This window comes from Ostrea edulis, chromosome 9 (assembly GCF_947568905.1).
Source record: "Ostrea edulis chromosome 9, xbOstEdul1.1, whole genome shotgun sequence".
NCBI lineage: Eukaryota > Metazoa > Mollusca > Bivalvia > Ostreida > Ostreidae > Ostrea > Ostrea edulis.
The window spans coordinates 38,528,172-38,547,981 of NC_079172.1; the positions used below are offsets into that span (position 1 = coordinate 38,528,172).

At 35.5% G+C, this 19,810-nt stretch overlaps 1 protein-coding gene across 4 annotated transcripts; it reads left to right on the forward strand.

Annotated features, from left to right (window-relative positions):
• The first annotated feature begins 3 nt into the window (after window positions 1-3).
• Window positions 4-19,120, forward strand: LOC125658150 (receptor for retinol uptake stra6-like). 4 transcript variants are annotated; one of them, XM_048889303.2, is made up of 18 exons: window positions 4-181; window positions 1,739-1,891; window positions 3,088-3,148; window positions 3,304-3,383; window positions 3,672-3,808; window positions 4,142-4,305; window positions 6,552-6,787; window positions 8,676-8,764; window positions 8,868-8,929; window positions 10,099-10,267; window positions 12,356-12,431; window positions 13,969-14,047; window positions 14,257-14,305; window positions 14,779-14,893; window positions 15,530-15,631; window positions 15,913-16,076; window positions 16,329-16,502; window positions 18,580-19,120. In XM_048889303.2, the coding sequence occupies exons 2-18, from the start codon at window positions 1,782-1,784 to the stop codon at window positions 18,714-18,716; spliced, it is 2,004 nt and encodes a 667-aa protein (XP_048745260.2). In that variant the 5' UTR covers window positions 4-181; window positions 1,739-1,781; the 3' UTR covers window positions 18,717-19,120. The 4 variants fall into 4 exon arrangements, with proteins under 4 accessions (XP_048745260.2, XP_056005120.1, XP_056005121.1 ...); XM_056149145.1 differs by having other exon boundaries at window positions 1,773-1,891; XM_056149146.1 differs by having other exon boundaries at window positions 1,780-1,891.
• Window positions 19,121-19,810: the final 690 nt, after the last annotated feature.

A 19,810-nucleotide genomic window follows, 5' to 3' on the forward strand; every position in this document is an offset into this window, starting at 1 on the left:
ATGATCTCTCTAAGTGGGAACGCATCGCTCACCACTAACTGCAGTTAGTCTTCCCATAATGCACTAAGTACATGTAATCATTCCTAAACTAAATTTACCAGAAGCGATAATTATTTTCGAAGAAAACACCACCTGAAGTGCATATTCTGGAATGATACTTTTCCCCGTGTGACCGGTGAAGGTATTTCATTTTTCTTTAACAAAAAAGTATTCCGTTTTTATCTGATTTCTACATGTATTTGAAGCAAAACTAGCTCTTATTTTGGGGGTGAAATTGTTTTTGAAATTGAAATTGTGATTTACTATTTTAATGAGAGAAAAAATAAGGTTTATAAACTTTTGTCATTAATTTTCGTGTTAGAAAATCTATTCAGAGGCTCTGAATGAAGTAAAATTACATTTTTGTCTTCCCGTACAAAAATTGATTTCTGTATAATGCTATTTATTCAATATCTTAAAGAAGTGTTGCACGTCTCATGTTAATTTCCCTAAAACTGTTGCATGAAAGATCGAAAAAATTAAGTTATTCAAATATATGATAAAACCAATTGGAATGTATGTCTTGATTCAATAATTTTTTAAAATAAGTTTAAAAGACGTGTATTGACAAAATTAGCCAAAATATTTCGAGTTTAAATCAAGCAATAAGCGATTTATATGATTTTTAGCGTTAAAACGGAGGGGTATCCCCGAATATCAGAAAACTGCCTCCGTGAAACAAAATAAATTAGCATGAACATGATCTTCGAGTTTTCCTCTAAAAAACTGTCTCTTTGAAATTTTATTTCACGAGGATATTTTTTTGTAAATTTCAAAAAATCGAAACGACTTCACTTTTCGCCTTTACGTTAACTTTCCTTCGTAATGTATTGTCTATACTGCGGGGTTCAGTGGGTAAGGTCGTCGACTCTTGAATGTAAGTTTCATGTGCACTATTTTTTAAAACGACCGGGTTCGAATCCCTTACGAACACATTTTTTGCATATTACGTTTTCCACCTAGATTTTTCTTCTCTTAATTGAAACACGCTTCTAGGTTTTTAAAAATGTTTCAGGTCAAATCTGTTTATTACAATGTGCCAAATTTGAAATAATCTTCCAACCTGGACAGTGTTTAGTTCGCAACAGACACGCCGAATACAGCATGTAATACCTGTGTTTTAATAGTCAGGCTGCTAACGAGAACTTGTATGTTTTTTTGAATGAAAGTTGTTGACAAAGGCATGGTATACCTTTTACAAAAAACCATTGTGAACTTTGCAAAGCTTTGGAAGAAAAACTTTAAGACCAAACAAGGCAAATAACCGTTAAACAGTTTGAGTTTATATGTATTCCAGTAGCAAATTGCTATATTGAATCAATTTTTACAGGTGCATGTACTTCGAAAAAAATGCCCTCGTGAAACAAAATTTCAAAGCGACAGTTTTTTAGAGGAAAACTGGAAGAACATGTTCATGCTGAATTTATTTTGTTTCACGGTGGCAGTTTTTCTGATATTCGGGGATACCCCTCCATTTTAACGCTAAAAATCATATAAATCGCTTATTGCTTGATTTAAACTCGAAATATTTTGGGTAATTTTGTCAATATACGTCTTTTAAATTTATTTTCAAAAATTATTGAATCAAGACATACGACTCCATTGGTTTTATCATACATTTGAATAACTTAATTTTATCGATCTTTCATGCAACACCTTTAGGGAAATTAACATGAAACGTGCAACACTTTCTTTTCAGATTTAGAGCTTACATTACATTAACATGATTTTAGCCGTTAGAAATGAATAATTCAACCATTAGTAGCGAGGAAGGATACTATTACGCCTCTGAAGTTACGAAACGTCTTCGTGCGGCATTCACACTGGCTTGGGGAAAAGAAAAATTGAAAAGGTAATGCACAAATCTAGGGTACAAATGCAGACCCGTTCCCATATCGTGGTCCTGAATTCATATTTCAAAAGACCTTTTTTTTCCATTGGATTTCTGCAACGCATTGTTTTCAGCAGTGGATTAGAAAATGGCTACTACAGGGTCTAATTGAGTGAAATGTTTAATATCGACATTCCTCAAGATGTTCACATAAAGCATATGGAAGGATACTCTAGATATCACTAGCAAAATTTATTTTTGAAGTCAATACTTTTTAATGTTACACCTGCTGTAATATCAAGACTTCCCATTCGACCCCATGATATCAAAAATATCCCGTTCATGGCAGTGATGATGGAAGAATTTAAAACTCTTTTCTTTAAAAAAGAAGAAAAAAAAAAAAACAAAACATAAATGAAATAAAAAATCTGAGTTGCAACGAACACTGTTTGCTTAAGGTGATTCCACCCCTCTAGAGTTACAGGTTCAATCCTATATTTGATTGTCGATTCTTCAAACAATATATCTTATAGTAACAAATAAAAATGACAAAATAAGTATGTTGCGGTTTTAATAAAAAAATTTTTTTTATCAATTACCGCACATATATTTACCTGTTTTCAACATCAGAATATTGCAATTTTCCTTAAACAGCATTATCAAAATTTCACAAAAACTGGTTAAAACGATTTCAATCTAATTAAAATTAGATCCTTTGATCCGCTCATCTGTTATCGCTACCTATGTGTACCGATAGTAGATGGGCGAATCATAGGATCTAATTTTAATTATAGATTGAAACGATTTAATAGTATTCATAACAATTTCATGAAACTGTTTCTTTAAAAAATATACAAAATGTTTGTGAAAAATGAAGGAAATCTCTCGTATGATGGACTTAATGAAAATAGAGTTATTGCCCCTGTATTCAATGTTTTAAATTGAGACATATTGATTTTTCATATATAACAGCCTTTGATTTTTATTTTTTTTATGTTTTAAAACAAGATTTTTTTTTACAATAACTATTAAAAAAGATTCCAATAAAACTTAAGTTCCTGCCATGTATAAATCTTATGAAATCATTGTCTTTGCGAAATCGTATGACGTCCCAGGAGGGTGGAACTACGTTAACCTTGCATTTTAAACGTAAATTTGAAACTGTTCAATACATATGTTCACTCTTTTACCACATTTTATAATGTTCTCTGTTTCAGGAATGACTGCGAGGAACCAATCGATCATCAGGACATGTACGTGTTCCTGCTCGTTCCAGCAGTACGTCATAGTGACGTCATATGTAGTACAATACAGTGTCGTTGTTAAACTATTTTTATCATGTTTGATGATTTCATAAGTAAAATATTTAAAAAAATTTAATAATCAAATTTAATAGTCTGTCCCATTTTATAAACTTTATTTTTCTATTCTAGGTGCTGATTGTAACAATTTTATTTGTCTCAAAGACTCGAGCTGTAGGGAGAGTTTTACGCGGAAGTCGTCTCACAAGAAAGTAATTAAGAAAAAGAACTGCAGATCAAAGAAACCTATTCTGATATGATATCAATTTATCAAATGTAACTTAGATGCAGTAAAGACCTGACTCGAGGTTAGACAAGTTGGACGAGCTCATTTTCAAGATTTGAACAAAAGAAAGAAAATCAAAACCAACTCTCAGCAAGATCAGAAATATGTGTCCAAATTATACTGCAATAACAACATGGCATAATTTTATTAGAATAATTCCTGCATGTATTTCAAGATGCTACATGTAAATATGATTAAAATAGTCTGCTTACAGGCCTAAGGATGTGTTTGGGTCGGACCGATTTTCCTTTGCCGCCACGTTTGGTGCTCTGACGTTCCTCTGCTTTGAGATAGCTGTCAAACGGCAATATGTCGTGCGAAATGCCAACGGCGGCCCTTTGAATATACAAAGTATTTTTTTGCATAAAATATTCCTTTGTACACCAACATAAATATTAATAATTATGCTTGTTATTTTTCCATTATTTTTGTCACAAATAAATGGTAAATTCACAAAACTTTTCCTTGCAGAACACCCCCATGAAAATAGAATAATATAATTGCATTCTCTGAACTTTGGTACCTACAAGCAATTTGACATTTGGAGTTTAGATATACAAGATGATAAATAGTTATCAAATCCATGATAAATACGTTTACTTGGTCAGTTTCGATCTAACTGTAAGAGTCTAGACCAATAATCGGTACTGGGGAAGTTTTATTGTAACTTTCTATCACTAACAGTATTGGGAGCCGTCGTATCCATCATTGTGTACACGCTGGATTATTTCCCCTTGTTGACTGCCCTGGCAGACAAGACAGCGTTGGGGGACGTGCTGGGAACAGCATACATCTGGACAATGACCTCCATGTACTTAATCCAGAGACTTGGATGTTACGGAGAAGAGGTATAGTACTGTTAGTATCTCAATTTATAGGCCATAGAAAATCCCAAATTTACTAATCAATAGACCATAGAAAAATCCCATCAATACATCATACAAAAATCCCATAGTTACTAATCAACATGCCATAGAAAAATCCCATAGTTACTAATCAATAGATCATAGAAAATTCCCATAGTTACTAATCAATAGACCATAGAACAATCCCATAGTTACAAATCAATAGACCGTAGAACAATCCCATAATTACGAATCAATAGATCATAGAAAAATCCCATAGTTACTCATCAATAGGCAACAGAAAAATCCCATGTTTACTTATCAATAGACCATAGAAAAATCCCATACTTACTAATCAATAGGCCACAGAAAAATCCCATACTTACTAATCAACAGGCCATAAAATAATCCCAAAAGTTATTAATCAATACGCCAAAGAAAACTCCCATAGTTACTAATCACCGACTAGATCATAGAAAAATCCTATAGGTACTAATCAATAGGCCACAGAAAAAAACAAAAGTTACCAATAAATAGGCCAAAAAATCCCATAGTTACTAATCAATAGATCATAGAAAAATCCCATAGTTACTAATCAATAGGCCACAGAAAAATCCCATAGTTACTAATCAATAGGCCACAGAAAAATCCCATACTTACTAATCAATAGGCCATAGAAAAATCCTATTGTTACTAATCAATAGGCTATAGAAAAATCCCATTGTTACTAATCAATAGACCATAGAAAAATCCCATTGTTACTAATCAATAGACCATAGAAAAATCCCATAGTTACTAATCAATAGACCATAGAAAAATCCCATAGTTACTAATCAATAGACCATGGAAAAACCCCATGGTTACTAATCAATAAGATACACATGTGCGGGTTTTTAGAAAGTGAAGTAGCAAATGAGCAATGCATGCAGGTGCGTTTTCATCATTCGTATTGCTTCATCATCTATAGGCCTATTCATAACATTTTAATTGGGACGGGGCCAGCTATCTAGAATAAGGTAGATGAGAACACGACCAGACAGACTCATCCCCTACCTCTTCGACTGTTAAGTAATATAGATACATTCTCATTCCAAGTTCCATCCTGTAGAACTCACATTAGGCAGAATTCATTCTTCTCACGCACTGTATAAATAACCCTGGACTTATCTCCCCCTGGACACTGTAAATGTGTGATTCAGTTGAGATGTTCAAAGCAGCCGTTTCAGCTTCATCTCATCACTTACATTGTAGATAGTTTTAATACAAAAAACATTTGGATGAGATCGCAAAAACTGAGGCCCCGTGTCACAGCAGGTGTGGCACGTTAAAGGTCCCCCCCCCCTGCTTAAAGGCCGTAAGGCCGAGCATAGACCTAAATTTTGCAGCCCTTCACCGGTAATGGTGACGCCTCCATATGAGTGAAAAATTCTCTCAAGGGACTTTAAACAATATTAAATCAATCAATCAATCAAATCATTTGTTGTTTTTTAATCGCTAGGGCCTTCAAAAAGCCATCACTCAGACCAGTGTTAATAAGCTTCAAATCAAGAAAAGAACTGTTTTATTGTTTGTCTGGATGAGAGGTGAAGATAACGAACAGTTATTAATTTCATAACTCCTATAAGCAATACAAAATAAAGAGTTGGGCAAACACGGACCCCTGGACACACCAGAGGTGGGATCAGGTGCCTAGGAGGAAAGCATCCCCTGTCGACCGGTCAAACCAGCCATGAACCCTATATCTTGATAGGTAGACGGAGCTATTCGTAGTCAAAATCAGTGTGCCAAGAACGGCCTAACAATCGGTATGAAACACGTCAGATAGCATTTGACCCACTGCTAGGTTGTATTGGCAAACTAGATCGTTATAACGACCATAAAATTTGCGAAATGCTGACTTTAAACGAGACTGTTGGAACCCATGCACCATCAACTTGTTTGTCAGTAGCCTGTCTCGATTTAAAAACTGAGCATATGCAGAACAAGCTCTTGCGTATCGAATCAGTTGAGAGATATAAACATAATATACAGGTGATAATGGAATATTGCTACATAAATATGAAAAGTTAACGATGGAGAAGCTGAAATCATCCCGTTTATCATCTAAATGGCGAATTGAATGCCACAGCAAGAAATTTTTTCTTCTCACGTAGAAGTTTTTGAAGAATTTCTGCTTCACAGGAATATACAGTGATTATCACTCACTGTCACGTGAACATGTTGTAACTTCACAATGCTTAATGTTTCAGGGAAGAAGACTGTTACTATTTATACAAAACATTCCCATCATCATGTACATGGTGTTCCTGAGTGTCAGCTTTCCCGCGAGAATGATTCTGTCCGCCCGGAAAATCCTGAAAAATGTAGTTGGAACGTATGAAGAATTTTCTGCCCAGGAGACGGACAATATTCGGAGAACGCCGCAGGGGAGATACGTACATAGGCTTCTCAGGACAAGATCGAAACCGAGGCTGAAAAACAAACTGTAAGTTTCAAGTGTTTCACCTGTCCGAAAAATCACCGTGCTGGTAAATAATGAAATATCGGAATCATTTGTAATGATTTGAAATGTAAGATTTTTGGACTAGTTTTCCTCAAAGTTACAGTGAAACTACCATACTTTGTGAGTGGTTAAAACCTTGATCAATATTTACTTGAACTATAGAATTAAAACAAGAAAAATTTAAGCTAACAATTCTACAATAATCCATTTAAGACTCACAGCTTTAAAAGGACTGATTCACGATTTTTGAAAAAAAAAAAAGCATTGATGTTGATCAGTAAACTATAACTCATTGACAACCAAAATTTGAACCTTCTTAAGGATAAGGACATCTTCGCTAGCCAAGGGGTTTCGGTCCACTCCATATTATGGGGAGCGGAGTGGACCGAAAAACCTTGGCTAGCGAAGATGAGCTAAGGGCAATATTTTAACATTAACTCTGTATTATGTAAACAATACTCGAGTCTTCATTATTTTACAAACGAAATAGTGAATTTGTAAGCAGTCACCAAGCCAAGTGCTGAACACGTTCGCCTTTGCTTAACTTGCGTGATCGAAAGAAAGAGACTATCACATCACTAGAAAAGCTAGTTCACTAGCAAGGCAATATACGTCCCCTCTATACTGTCCGCTACAAAATGTAAATTTTATAATTCAGAGTATCTGATTCCATGCACAAGTACTCTGAAGTTGAAATAAAAAATACACTGGAGTTCCTTATTGACAATATCTCTGTAGTCTTTGGTGATTAGGTCTTCCAACAGTCTGTTGGAATTTCCATGGGCAATATCTCTTGCTGTGACCTTCAATGCGACATTTAGATATATCGACGACGTTGTATCTATTAACAAAAATAATTTTCATTCATATGTCGATTTGATATATCCCTGTGAACTCGAAATAAAAACACCACGGAATCGTCCACTTCTGCTTCATACTTAGATATTTTATTGAAAATAGATAATAACGGCAAACTAACAACTCAATTTTATGACAAACGGGATATTTCCAGCTTCTCCATCGTCAACTTCCCATATTTATATAGCAATATTCCATTATCACCTGCATATTGTGTTTATATCTTTCAACTGATTTGATACAGAAGAGCTTGTTCTGCGTATGATGGGTTTTTAAATTGAGACAGGCTACTGACAATCAAGTTGATGGTGTAGGGGTTTCAGCAATCTCGTTTAAAGTCAGCATTTCGCAAATTCTATGGTCGTTATAACAATCTAGTTTGCCAATACACCCCATCATTGGGTCAAATGCTGTCCGATATGTTTCATACCGATTGTTAGGCCGTTCTTGGCACACTGATTTTGACAACAGATAACGGGTGTGACAGGTCGACAGGGGATGCTTTCCTCCTAGGTACCTGATCCAACTTCTGGTATATTCAGGGGTCTGTGTTTGCCCAACTCATTATTCTGTATTGCTTATAGAAGTTATGAGATTGATCACTGCTCATTATCATCACTTTTCATCTTAATTTTGCAGACACAAATGGCACATTTTACCTAAATGATACTTGAAATGTGATATAGTATATACATGTATATCATAAGCTTAGATCTATAACCATACATCTTCAAAGCGTTGTAAACAATAACATACATCGATCTTTGTTTACACAACAAATGACAAACTCCCTATAATGAGCTTCAGTCATAATGTATAACCTTATTTTTGTGTGTGTGGGACATTTAAAACAGGATATTTCAATAATTTTAAAAAAGTGAAAAACCAAATCTTGTTGAAGATCGTGATTCAGTCTTCGGGTAGATCATTTTAATACGAATTTGAAAATTATGGAAAAGGTCAAGGTGTGGTTGAAGGATAGTGTAAACTTTCATCATTATTCATTTTTCAGTATTATTATTGGTGATAACTCGGTTGGATACAGATTGAAAAAATTTGCAGAGGAGGTCAGACTTAGATTGACATACAGAAACTTTCCAGGTAGAAATATACCTTTCATAGCATCCTGAACTAAAATACTGAAATATCCTCAATGCCTATTTTTTAAAAAAATGCATTTTGAAATATTTTTCAATTTGGTCAGAATTCCGCTATTCACTGCGTATGATAGGAGTAGTGGTCGTAGGAATGCTGCTTATATACATGGTAAGTTTATCCTGCTTATATACTTTTGACTGCGGATAAGTCCGTTTACCTGATCAAGATATAGGGCTCACGGCGGGTGTGACCGGTCAACAGGGGATGCTTACTCCTCCTAGGCACCTGATCCCACCTCTGGTGTGTCCAGGGGTCCGTGTTTGCCCAACTATCTATTTTGTATTGCTTATAGGAGTTATGAGATTGATCACTGTTCGTTATCTTCACCTTACATGGTAAGTTTAGTAGTGGTCGTAGGAATGCTGCTTATATACATGGTAAGTTTATAATGGAAACAATTTCAAACGAGTAATGCAAACTCGAGTAACATTGTAGAGATTACACACTGCGACCAATATAAGATTCATTTGAACGAATTATCTGTTAATATTCGCCAGCTTAAATATCGATTAGTTTATTTAGGATTATCAAGAGAAAATTGTTAATCCACTTTGTAGAAATGAGGTATGAGAGTCTTGGTTCGCACGTTTAAACAATGTCTTAAGGAGGTACTCTACATCGTCATAATGGCTGACTTTCTTTTAAAACATGGTGGAAAATATAAATATCTGCAACATTTGTCTATTCATTTAAAAAATTCTCGCTTAGATGAGTAGCTCAGTAGGTTAGCACGTCGATTGCTGAACTGTAGATCGCGTGTTCGAGTCCAGCAGAAGTTTTAATTTTTTCTCAGATTTCTTTCAACTAAAACTGAAAGTCTTCAATTTCAAAATAGTGTTGCACATATCCTCCTCTTCTCATCCATATCAAATTTCTCTGGTGTAGCATACATCCTTAAGGAGGAAAAACATGCACATCGGAGAAATATGATATGGATGGAAAGTGGAGTAAATGTACAAAAATATTTTGAAAAGTTTCAAAGTCACCTTATTTAGTTAAAAATTGCAAGTTTGGTACAAAGTAAAACGGAGGGGGCTCTGCTGGATCTACAGATCAGCAATTGACACGTAAACCCATTGAACTACCAGATAGGCGATTAGATGTAAAAGAAATATACAAGTATTGCTGAAATCTATATTTTGATTCAAGCTTCAAAAAGGAAGGCAGCCATTATGACGGTGTATTGTTCATCCTTAAGATTCAAACCATATGTACTAGATTTGGTACAGTTAAACATATTGCAAATATCTTAATGTGGAATTGAAATGATGTTGTAGATGTCTGCGGAGGTTCTTCTGACCCTGATTCCACTCCTGTCCCACATAAAACTGGAGATCTGGAGGAAAATCTCGGTGATTGAACACTTCTCAGAAGTACATAGTTCCCACGTCAACTTTACCATCACCGTTCTCTTTGTCACGCGAGACGTGACCGCGGCCATTCAAGGTATTTATTCGTACAAGGTGTCGATCATCTGTAAGAAATCTAATCGAACACGAAAAAGACCACGTGCACTTGAAATGTTGGGAAGACTGTTTGCTCCTTTTATGTGTTTGTGGGAGGTGCATACGTTTCCGCAGCGGCACCGATCTCTTTATCTATAGTAAAATGTTTACATTTCCTAATGTGTTTTGTAAACACTGCGCGTATGAATCTTGTTAAATGTAATACGTCTATAGACGTATTTCAACCACTGCAAATTCCGACAAATATGAAAGTAGAATGTAAATTTAAAAATAGATTTAATATTTGAAAATAAATGAGGATATGAACTGCAATACATCACGTCGGTATACTTTTCATGAAGCGCCTTTCCTTGAATTAATTGCACATCCATATTCATTATATTATTCACTATACCGGTATTATGGAATCCCATTGCTGCCATGTGCTCCATCATACCATCGCCGCGATAACACAATGACGTTGATACGATGCTACCATCATACCATTCCCATCATGTCATCGTACACCATCGCCATCCTACTGTGTATTTACGCATGCGTGAACAGGCGGAAGTTTGAAAGGAGCTATGGCCAACACAATCAAGGTAGTCGGAAACATTTGTCGGTGTTTTAAAATTACTTCGTTATATATACGTTTTATGATATATTGAAATAGTCTCCAAAATGATACTTGATTGTATGTCACGAAACGCAGAAAGACCTGTCTTCATGATCAAATATACTGCCTATATACACTGAGAAAGATTTTTCTATAATTAATGTTTTATACATGTGTATCGGTACAAAATATATATATGTACATATCTACCTGTTCAATACCTCATTGTATAAATATATGTATACATATGTAATATGTTTCTGAGTCTAACGTATTGTATGCGTTCATTTTGTATTTATATAAAACCCGGCTCCCATTCATATTGCCCCTTTATAATTATTATTCTATTTTACTCAATTTTATGGAACAAAACAAAACAATCTACTCTTTCATATATAGTATAATACATGTATATCTATATCAAAAATATCTATATTGGTTTTTCTTTGTTTTACATTCCGTCGAGAATTGTTCACACGTATTGAGATGTCGCCAGCTGTATGTGAAGTACCACAAATTTAGAGCCATGCTTAACTCTTACAGCGGGAGCAGTGAGGGTTCTTTATCGTGCCAATGCCTGCCACTACGACACGGGACCGGCCATATCCGAAAGAACAAAGAACCGTGCCAAGCGTTTCGCGAAGGAGCAATCACTACTTATGTTTACGTCTTAGGTTTGACATGGCCATAATACGTGAGCGTCTCGAACTCACGACCACCTGGTTACGAAGCGAACGCTCTACTATTGAGCTACCGCGATCGGTTAAAATACTAATGTAATGAAGAAAATCCAAGTAAAACATCAATTTATGTGTCCGACTACCTTGCTTATGTTAGCTCCTTTCAAACTTCCGCCTGTCCACGCATGCGTAAATACACAGTAGGATGGCGATCTTAGCATCATGCCAACGTCATCCAATCTTTACCCAGAGTTATCGTTCCTTACACTCACTTACACCTCTGTCAACGTCTCAAGGGTTTTACAAGATTTTTGTAAAATGGCACGTATGCTCAAATTAAGTATGGTTTTGACTTCAGATACTAAAATATACGTAAATAAATAAATATTGAGCAGATGTCAAGTCTTTTTGTGACACAAGAAGCTCTGATTTGGGTTGAAACGTAGATATTGGGTAGTTCTATTGCACCAGGCCTATACATAGGTACATGAAGAATATATAGTAATGGGAAAAAAATATACAAATAGTTGCTTGTCCTACATTTTCCCGATATTTTATAAAATAGTTCTTAGTTTTATTAGCCGTAAAAAAGTGGATTTACAAGTGGAATAACATTGCTTATTTTGAGACGTTAACAGAGGTGTAAGTGAGAGCAAGGAACGACAACTTTGGGTAGAGATTGAACGTCATCATCATTGTACCGTATGGTGACGATGGTACGATGTAGCACGTGGCAGCATTAGGATTCCATTGATTTGAATTACGAATCTTTAGGGTTTTTCTTTTCCAGTTTGTGCCATCTTGTCAGCATGCCTTGCGTTCTGTATCGGTCTTCTGAACATCATTCACACGCTGACCTCATACAGGTACTTATTTTCACATCACAAACGCGGGAGTCAATTCTCATCTCACTAACGCGGGATTTCACCTCATTAACGCGGCAGTCAATTTTCACCTCACTAACGCGGAAGTCAACTTTCACCTCACTAACGCGGGAGTCAACTTTCCAAATTTCTTTTCCGAAAACGAGTATACATTCAAATTAGATTTTTACCGTAGTCTTAATCAGCCGGTTCATGGTACGGAAGCGTATTAGTGCCACGTTTTTTATTTTTATTTTTTAATTTTGACACTTTAATCTGTAAAATTTACACTTTAAACTGTATATTTTACACTTTAATCTGTAAAATTTACACTTTAAACTGTAAATTTTACACTTTAATCTGTAAATTTTACACTTTAATCTGTAAATTTTACAGTTTAATCTGTAAATTTTACACATTAATCTGTAAAATTCACACTTTAATCTGTAAATTTTACACTTTAATCTGTAAAATTTACACTTTAATCTGTAAATTTTACACATTAATCTGTAAAATTTACACTTTAATCTGTAAAAATTTATACGATAATCAGACCGTGTTTTACATCATGGCCATTGCTTGTGTACTGTTAGGTAATGGACCAGGATAATTTAATTGGGGAGTATTTTAAACAGGGCATACATGTTATATAAGGGAAAAAGGGTTCCTTATTTTAATAGTTTTGGAACAGCTATTGATCATATCTCACACAAACAAGTGATAGGCAAATGACCTGTCAGACGAAGGTCATTCCTCGGGGTCATTTTGTAAAGGTTAAGGTCACTCATCACATACTTATATATATATATTAAAACCCTTCATTCTAACAGCTGTTGATCATTGTGCAAGTCATGCGCCATATGAAGTATTTCATTGGTGAGATGCAATTCGGGGAGCATCCATTAGTTTTACTGATATTCCTGGTTTTTTTTTTAATGGATACCTTACTTTCCTCGCCATATCAACAGTTTTATAGTATATTGCCCTCACGCACAAGAATTAATATTAAAAATCGCTTTTGTACTAATCTGAACAAGTTAGATGAGTCAAGATATATATATATATATATATATATATATATAGAGAGAGAGAGAGAGAGAGAGAGAGAGAGAGAGAGAGAGAGAGAGAGAGAGACACCGCACTGGATATTTTTCTCCAAATGGGGCAACCAAATGATGTTATATAGAAAAACTTAAATTTTACAGATTAATCTGTAAAATTTACAGATTAAAGTGTGAATTTTACAGATTATAGTGTAAAATTTACAGTTTAAAGTGTAAATTTTACAGATTAAAGTGTAAATTTTACAGTTTAAAGTGTAAATTTTACAGATTAAAGTGTCAAAATTAAAAAATTTAAAAAAACCCGTGGCACTAATACGCTTCCGTATCATGGAGAAAAGTCTCTACTGTCCTGTTGGGTGAACAGCGGTTTTAGTTTTAACAGAAAAGTTGTAGAAGAGAGAATCAATCGTTTTCTCTCTCGTTATATTCCAAGTAAAGATTTTGTTCTGACAAGACGATTTCGTGGTTTTTCTTAGACAATATCTGATGGAGCTCTATCGAGGGGACAATTCAAACATCCCGAGGCGGGAAAACCAAGACAATACAGACATTCTGGTAAATCAACGCCGAATACTTTCAAAGCATAGTTTATAATGCTTAGGGGGCGGATCTTACATTTTTACCAAGGGCATAGTTACATTAATTATGTAAAATTTTGATTCATGATAGTTCGTACACTTACTAGTATCATTTTCTGCCCCTCCCAAGAGTGGATCCACCCTGAATCAAAATGTGTGAATATATGTACTCATTCATTTCTGCAGGTCGGAAGTATGCAGTTCGCAGGATATCAAATAGGATTTGCCATTTTTGGTACGTTACAGTACTCTTGCTTCAGTATTTGCATGTTTACAGATGCTTACTCGAAATACAAAACAAATACTTTGTTCAGATTACGATTTTGTTTTTTCCTTTAACGTACATGTATGATATATTACGATTTTGAGGTTTATATTTCTCGTTTAACGTACTTGGTAAAGAATGACTATTTTGTTTCTATGCCCCCCCCCCCCCCCCCCCCCCCCCCCCCCCCCGCGAGATCGAAGGGCATATTGTTTTTGTCCTGTCTGTCATATACTTTAACCTTGCTAATAACTTTTGAACAGTAAGTGCTAGAGCTTTGATATTTCACATGAGTATTCCTTGTGACAAGACCTTTCCGTGGGTACCAACAGTTTTGACCCTGTGACCTTGACATTGGAGTTTGACCTACCTTTTGAAAACTTTACGATTTTGTTTTTCCTTTAGCGTACATGGTACAGATTACGATTTTGTTTTTCCTTTAGCATACATGGTGCAGATTACGATTTTGTTTTTCTCATCATTCGGAATAGCCTTGGTTATCATCATTATAAAATACAACCGAGAGGAGCCGATTCGGCAAGTTGTTATAATGATATGGTAAGTTTCTTATAGATTCAAGTTACAATACAATTAAGTCGTTATGCATGTACAGTCAAGCCTTCTTAACTCGATCAGGTTTTAAATACAGAAATCCCTTTAACATCAACTTGTCAGTAGCCTTCCTTGATTTAAAAACTGATCATACGCAGATCATGCACATGCAACTTACTGACAAATAAGTTGATGTTACAGGAGTTTCAACAGCCTCATTTAAAGTCAGCATTTCCCAAATTCTATAATCGATATAACGATCTAATTTACCAATACAACCCATCATTGGGTCAAATGCTGTCTGACGAGTTCATACCAGTTATTTTGTCGGTTTTTTCACACCGATTTTGACTAAGGATTACTCCGTTTACCTGATTAAGATATAGGGCTCACGGCGGGTGTGACCGGTCGACAGGGGATGCTTACTCCTCCTAGGCACCATATCCCACCTCTGGTATATCCAGGGGTCCGTGTTTGCCTAACTCTCTATTTTGTATTCTTTAAAGGAATTATGAGATTGATCACTGCTCTTTATCTTCACCATTTCATAATGACGACGTTCATTTCGAAATTCGCAAAATTAAGCTGTATTGTTGAATTGAAGGCGTTAATTTATACAACTTTCGATACGATATTTTACAGGCCAATGGTTGTTTTCTCAATCCTGGTTCGACTTCTTCAAATCGTCACCGCCAAATTTATTTTCCTGCAGGACAGAGGGCGAGTAATGGCAATACGATACCGGTCAGTTCAGTGTGTGCATCCAAAATCACGCGCACGTCTTCAATTGTTTTTAATGTTCTATAATTGAAATATTAATAGGATAGGAAATAGTCGCTGTATCTAATTTACTTTAAAAAAGAAATAAGTTACGTGGTGCCAGTATAATCAATTCATGGTATTTTTTAAAAAAAATTATATTTTGTCTTATTTGATCTATTAAGCTCAGCTCATCTGAACCGCAAACAGGTTAGTAATGTACAGCTTTTCGTAGATTTTCTAACAGTGCACAATTTTACCACCAGGCGGAGCTACCTTTTGTTCCTGTATTTCACGTTCATTCTGGACATTATAATCGGCTCCATGCGGTGTCCGTATCGTCTCCTGAAAGCAGTGACCTTAGGATCACTAACCCTGTCCAGACTTGACCACAGCGCTTTGTCCAGAAAGTTTGAGACTTTAGACACCGGTAAGCCATTATCCAGTTTTCTCTGACATCTAGGAAGGTGTACGCTAGGCGATTTCAGAACCTAATGAATTTCGGAATAGACACAATTCCGGGGGGGGGGGGGGGGGGGGGGGGGGGTGGGGGGGTGGGGTGGGGTGGGGGTCTTTTTGATATGGAAAACATTAAAGACATGGTCCAAAATATTTATGTCAGTACTAGTTTGTAATGAGAAACATTATTAATTTTTTTTTCCATTTTGGTTGCGACAAACAGGTTTTCGGGCATATGTAGGATTTTTACATTTTGAAAATGTGACATCACATCCAGTTTTATTAACGTTTGTTCGTCTGCTGTTGGCGAGACCAGGCGGATTTGAACCACCCAGACGATTACAAGCCAGCGTTAAAGCTTCTGTGTCCCAAGGAGACGTTTGCATAACTGAACTGGGTAAGGGCTATTCTGACTTAAGGAGGCATAATACATCGTCATAATGGCTGACTTCCTTATAAAACATGGATGAAAATATAAATATCAGAAATATTTGTCTATTCCTTCTCGATTTAAATGCCTAGCCGAGTAGCTCAGTAGGTTAGTGTGTTGATTGTTGAACTATAGATCCCGGGTTCTAATCCAGCAGGGTTTTTAGCTCATCTGAGCTTTTCTGATCGCATATTGTCCGTCTGTCTGTAAACCTTTTACATTTTAGACTTCTTCTCCAGAACCACTGGGCCAATCATAACCAAAAGCATCCTTGGGTGAAGGGCTTTCAAGTCTGTTCAAATGAAGGGTCATGCCTGCTTCAAAGGGGAGATAATCACAAAAATAGGGAGGGGTCATTTAAAAATCTTCTTCTCAAGAACCACTGTGCCAGAAGAGCTGAAATTTACACGAAAGCTTTCTGATATAGTGCAGATTCAAGTTTGTTCAAATCATGGCCCCCAGGGGTAGGATGGGGCCACAATAGGGGATCAAAGTTTTACATACAAATATCTAGGGAAAATCTTTAAAGATCTTCTCAAGAACCACTGAGCCAGAAAAGCTGAGATTTACATGAAAGTGCAGATTCAAGTTTGTTAAACTCATGACCCCTGGGGCTAGAATAGGGGATCAAAGTTTTACATACTAATAAATAGAAAAAAATCTTTGAAAATCTTCTCAAGAACCATTGGGCCAAAGAATTTTACATTTGCACGAAAGCTTCATGTCATAGTGCAGAAAATCATGGTCCCCAGGGGTAAGATGGGACCACAATAGGGGATCAAAGTTTTACATGCGAATATATAGGGAAAATCTTCTTCTGAAGAAACACTTATCTTCGCTAGCCAAGGGTTTACGATCCGCTCCACTTCTTTACAAAAGTGCATTTTTGGAGCTTTGAGTGGCGCCCTCTAGCGGATAGAGAAAACAACCCTGTTTGGATTACATCATGCTTATCCAGTAAAAATGCATGATTCAGCTACTGTTTAAAAGTTGTTTAGAAATGGCTGCGCTCAGAGAGTAACACAATGTGGTATGCAAATCATTCAAAATATTAATAATAAATTTAACTATCTCTTAATTGCATACTTGAAAAAGAAATCAGTGAGAATATTATTTAAAAAATAAACATGCGTGAACCCATGAAATATATATAGTCGTTGAGTCTACGTCTAAAAATAACCCCACGTTTGTAAGGTGAATTCCAAATTGAGGAAAATAGCTCTGACGCAACTATCTAAATCTGGGATAGAACATAAAACAACGAATTACAAGAGATGTTTGATATTAAACTTATGGTACGGTACTGTAGTAAATAAAATGCATTTCTTTACGCAAATACGATTCTGAACTGCGCACTTGGCATCATTGGTTTGGATATGTATTTGATACACGGCCGAGTGACAGTTGTATGTATTTAAATTCCTTTGTTTTGCACGTGATCTAACGTAACACGTTCTCTGATTGAGTAGTGGACTTTCCCTGCGTCCAATCATATGCTGAAAGTTGAGGCTACGAAATTTGCACTTAATCTACCAAGGGTTTGTAGAGAAACAGAGCGGATCGTAAACTTTGGCTAGCGAAGATGAAGAAACACTAGGCCAAAAAAGTTTACATTTACACGAAAGCTTCCTGACATAGTGCAGATTCAAGCTTGTAAAAATCATGGCCCCAAGGAGTAGGTTGGGGTCACAATAGAGATCAAAGTTTTACATGCGAATATATAGGGAAGATCTTTAAATATGGGCCAATGTGACTCAGGTGAGCGATGTGGCTCATGGGCCTCTTGTTAATCGTTTTCATGATTACTTTCTACTAAAACTGCATTTTTTGACTAAATAAAGTTTGAAAGTTTTAAATTTCAAATACACTGTACTGTTGTACATACAAGTATTCTCCACTTTTCATCCACATTAATTTTTTGTGGTGTAGCATTCCTCCTTCGGAGCTGCTCTAGAAAATATATTTGGTATTTTTTCTTTCTTGAATTTGTGATATTGATTCTCTTCTGATACATGAAACTTTCAGCTGCCATTTTTACTTTCAGGGAGTGCATTTTGGAGGGACAATCAACTCTCAAGGAAAGCCAGGGCAAGACATCGCTGGCATCTTCTTTACACATTACACAAAAATCCAGAGTTGCAATTTCTAAGGAGAAACTCATATGATTGGTTGGAAGACTAGCACAAAGTGACTCCCATGGTTAGTTGGAAAACTAGTACTTAAGACCTCGTGATTGGTCAAAAGACTAGAACAAAGAAACACATATGATTGGTCGACAGATAAACACAACAACCATAAAGATGATTGGTTGGAAGACCAGTACAAAGAACGGTTGGATTGAAGACTGGCACAGAGACCTTGTTTAATCATTTAAAATCAAATTGGAATAATGAACTTAGATTAGTAGCTGTGTACAGTTGACTGTAACACAGTAATATATGACACCCCCCTCTAAATCTAAATAATATTAAAAAACATGAAAAAGTACAAAATTACGTCAAATACTGAAATAAGTCCAGAGATATTCAATTACGACTTTGTAAATGTGTTGTACAACAAGTGTTTAATAAATCTTATCTATACAATTTATTTTCCTCATCAGGACTCTGCAGTCCAATATAAAAAAGATATTCAAAATATGATAGATGCTACCCAAGAAACTGAGGTCTCTGCAAGAAAATTATATTGAAACTAAACATTTTACTATCACTAAAACATGGACTGTAAGAATTTCCTAATAATTTAAATGAGGAATAAGAAATTGTCACAATTTTTGAAGAAATTAATTGTGCTCCATAATTGCATGAATAAACATTGGTGAAATCTTCCTAAACTCTTTTGATATATGACTATTGTTACTTTATATTTAGTTCAGCAAGACTACCAACCTGTTGATGATGAGCGCGAATCCCTCATGGGTATTATTTTTTCTCTCTTAAATGACTTACATCAATATTACAATTTTTTTTGCTTAATAATGATAATTTGGAATTTCAAATACCATAAAAGTATTAAACATTACCCATATCTTATTATATTTTCATCTATTCTAGTTTCTAATAAGTGTTAATATAACATGACATGTTTTACTTCCTCAAACTGTAACATAATGTGTCATGCCTCCTTAAACTGTAATGTGTTATTCCTCCTTAAACTGTAACATGATGTGTCATACCTCCTTAAACTGTAACATGATGTGTCATACCTCATTAAACTATAACACCATGTGTCATACCTTCTTAAACTTAAACATCATGAAAAATTAACACAAATTT

Excerpts from the sequence above, each read along its gene's own strand:
- LOC125658150 (XM_048889303.2), top strand. The coding sequence starts at position 1,782 with ATGAATAATTCAACCATTAGTAGCGAGGAAGGATACTATTACGCCTCT. Across the intron at positions 1,892-3,087 it reads GGAAAAGAAAAATTGAAAAG|GAATGACTGCGAGGAACCAA; the intron begins GTAATGCACAAA and ends TCTCTGTTTCAG. Across the intron at positions 14,048-14,256 it reads AAGACAATACAGACATTCTG|GTCGGAAGTATGCAGTTCGC; the intron begins GTAAATCAACGC and ends TCATTTCTGCAG.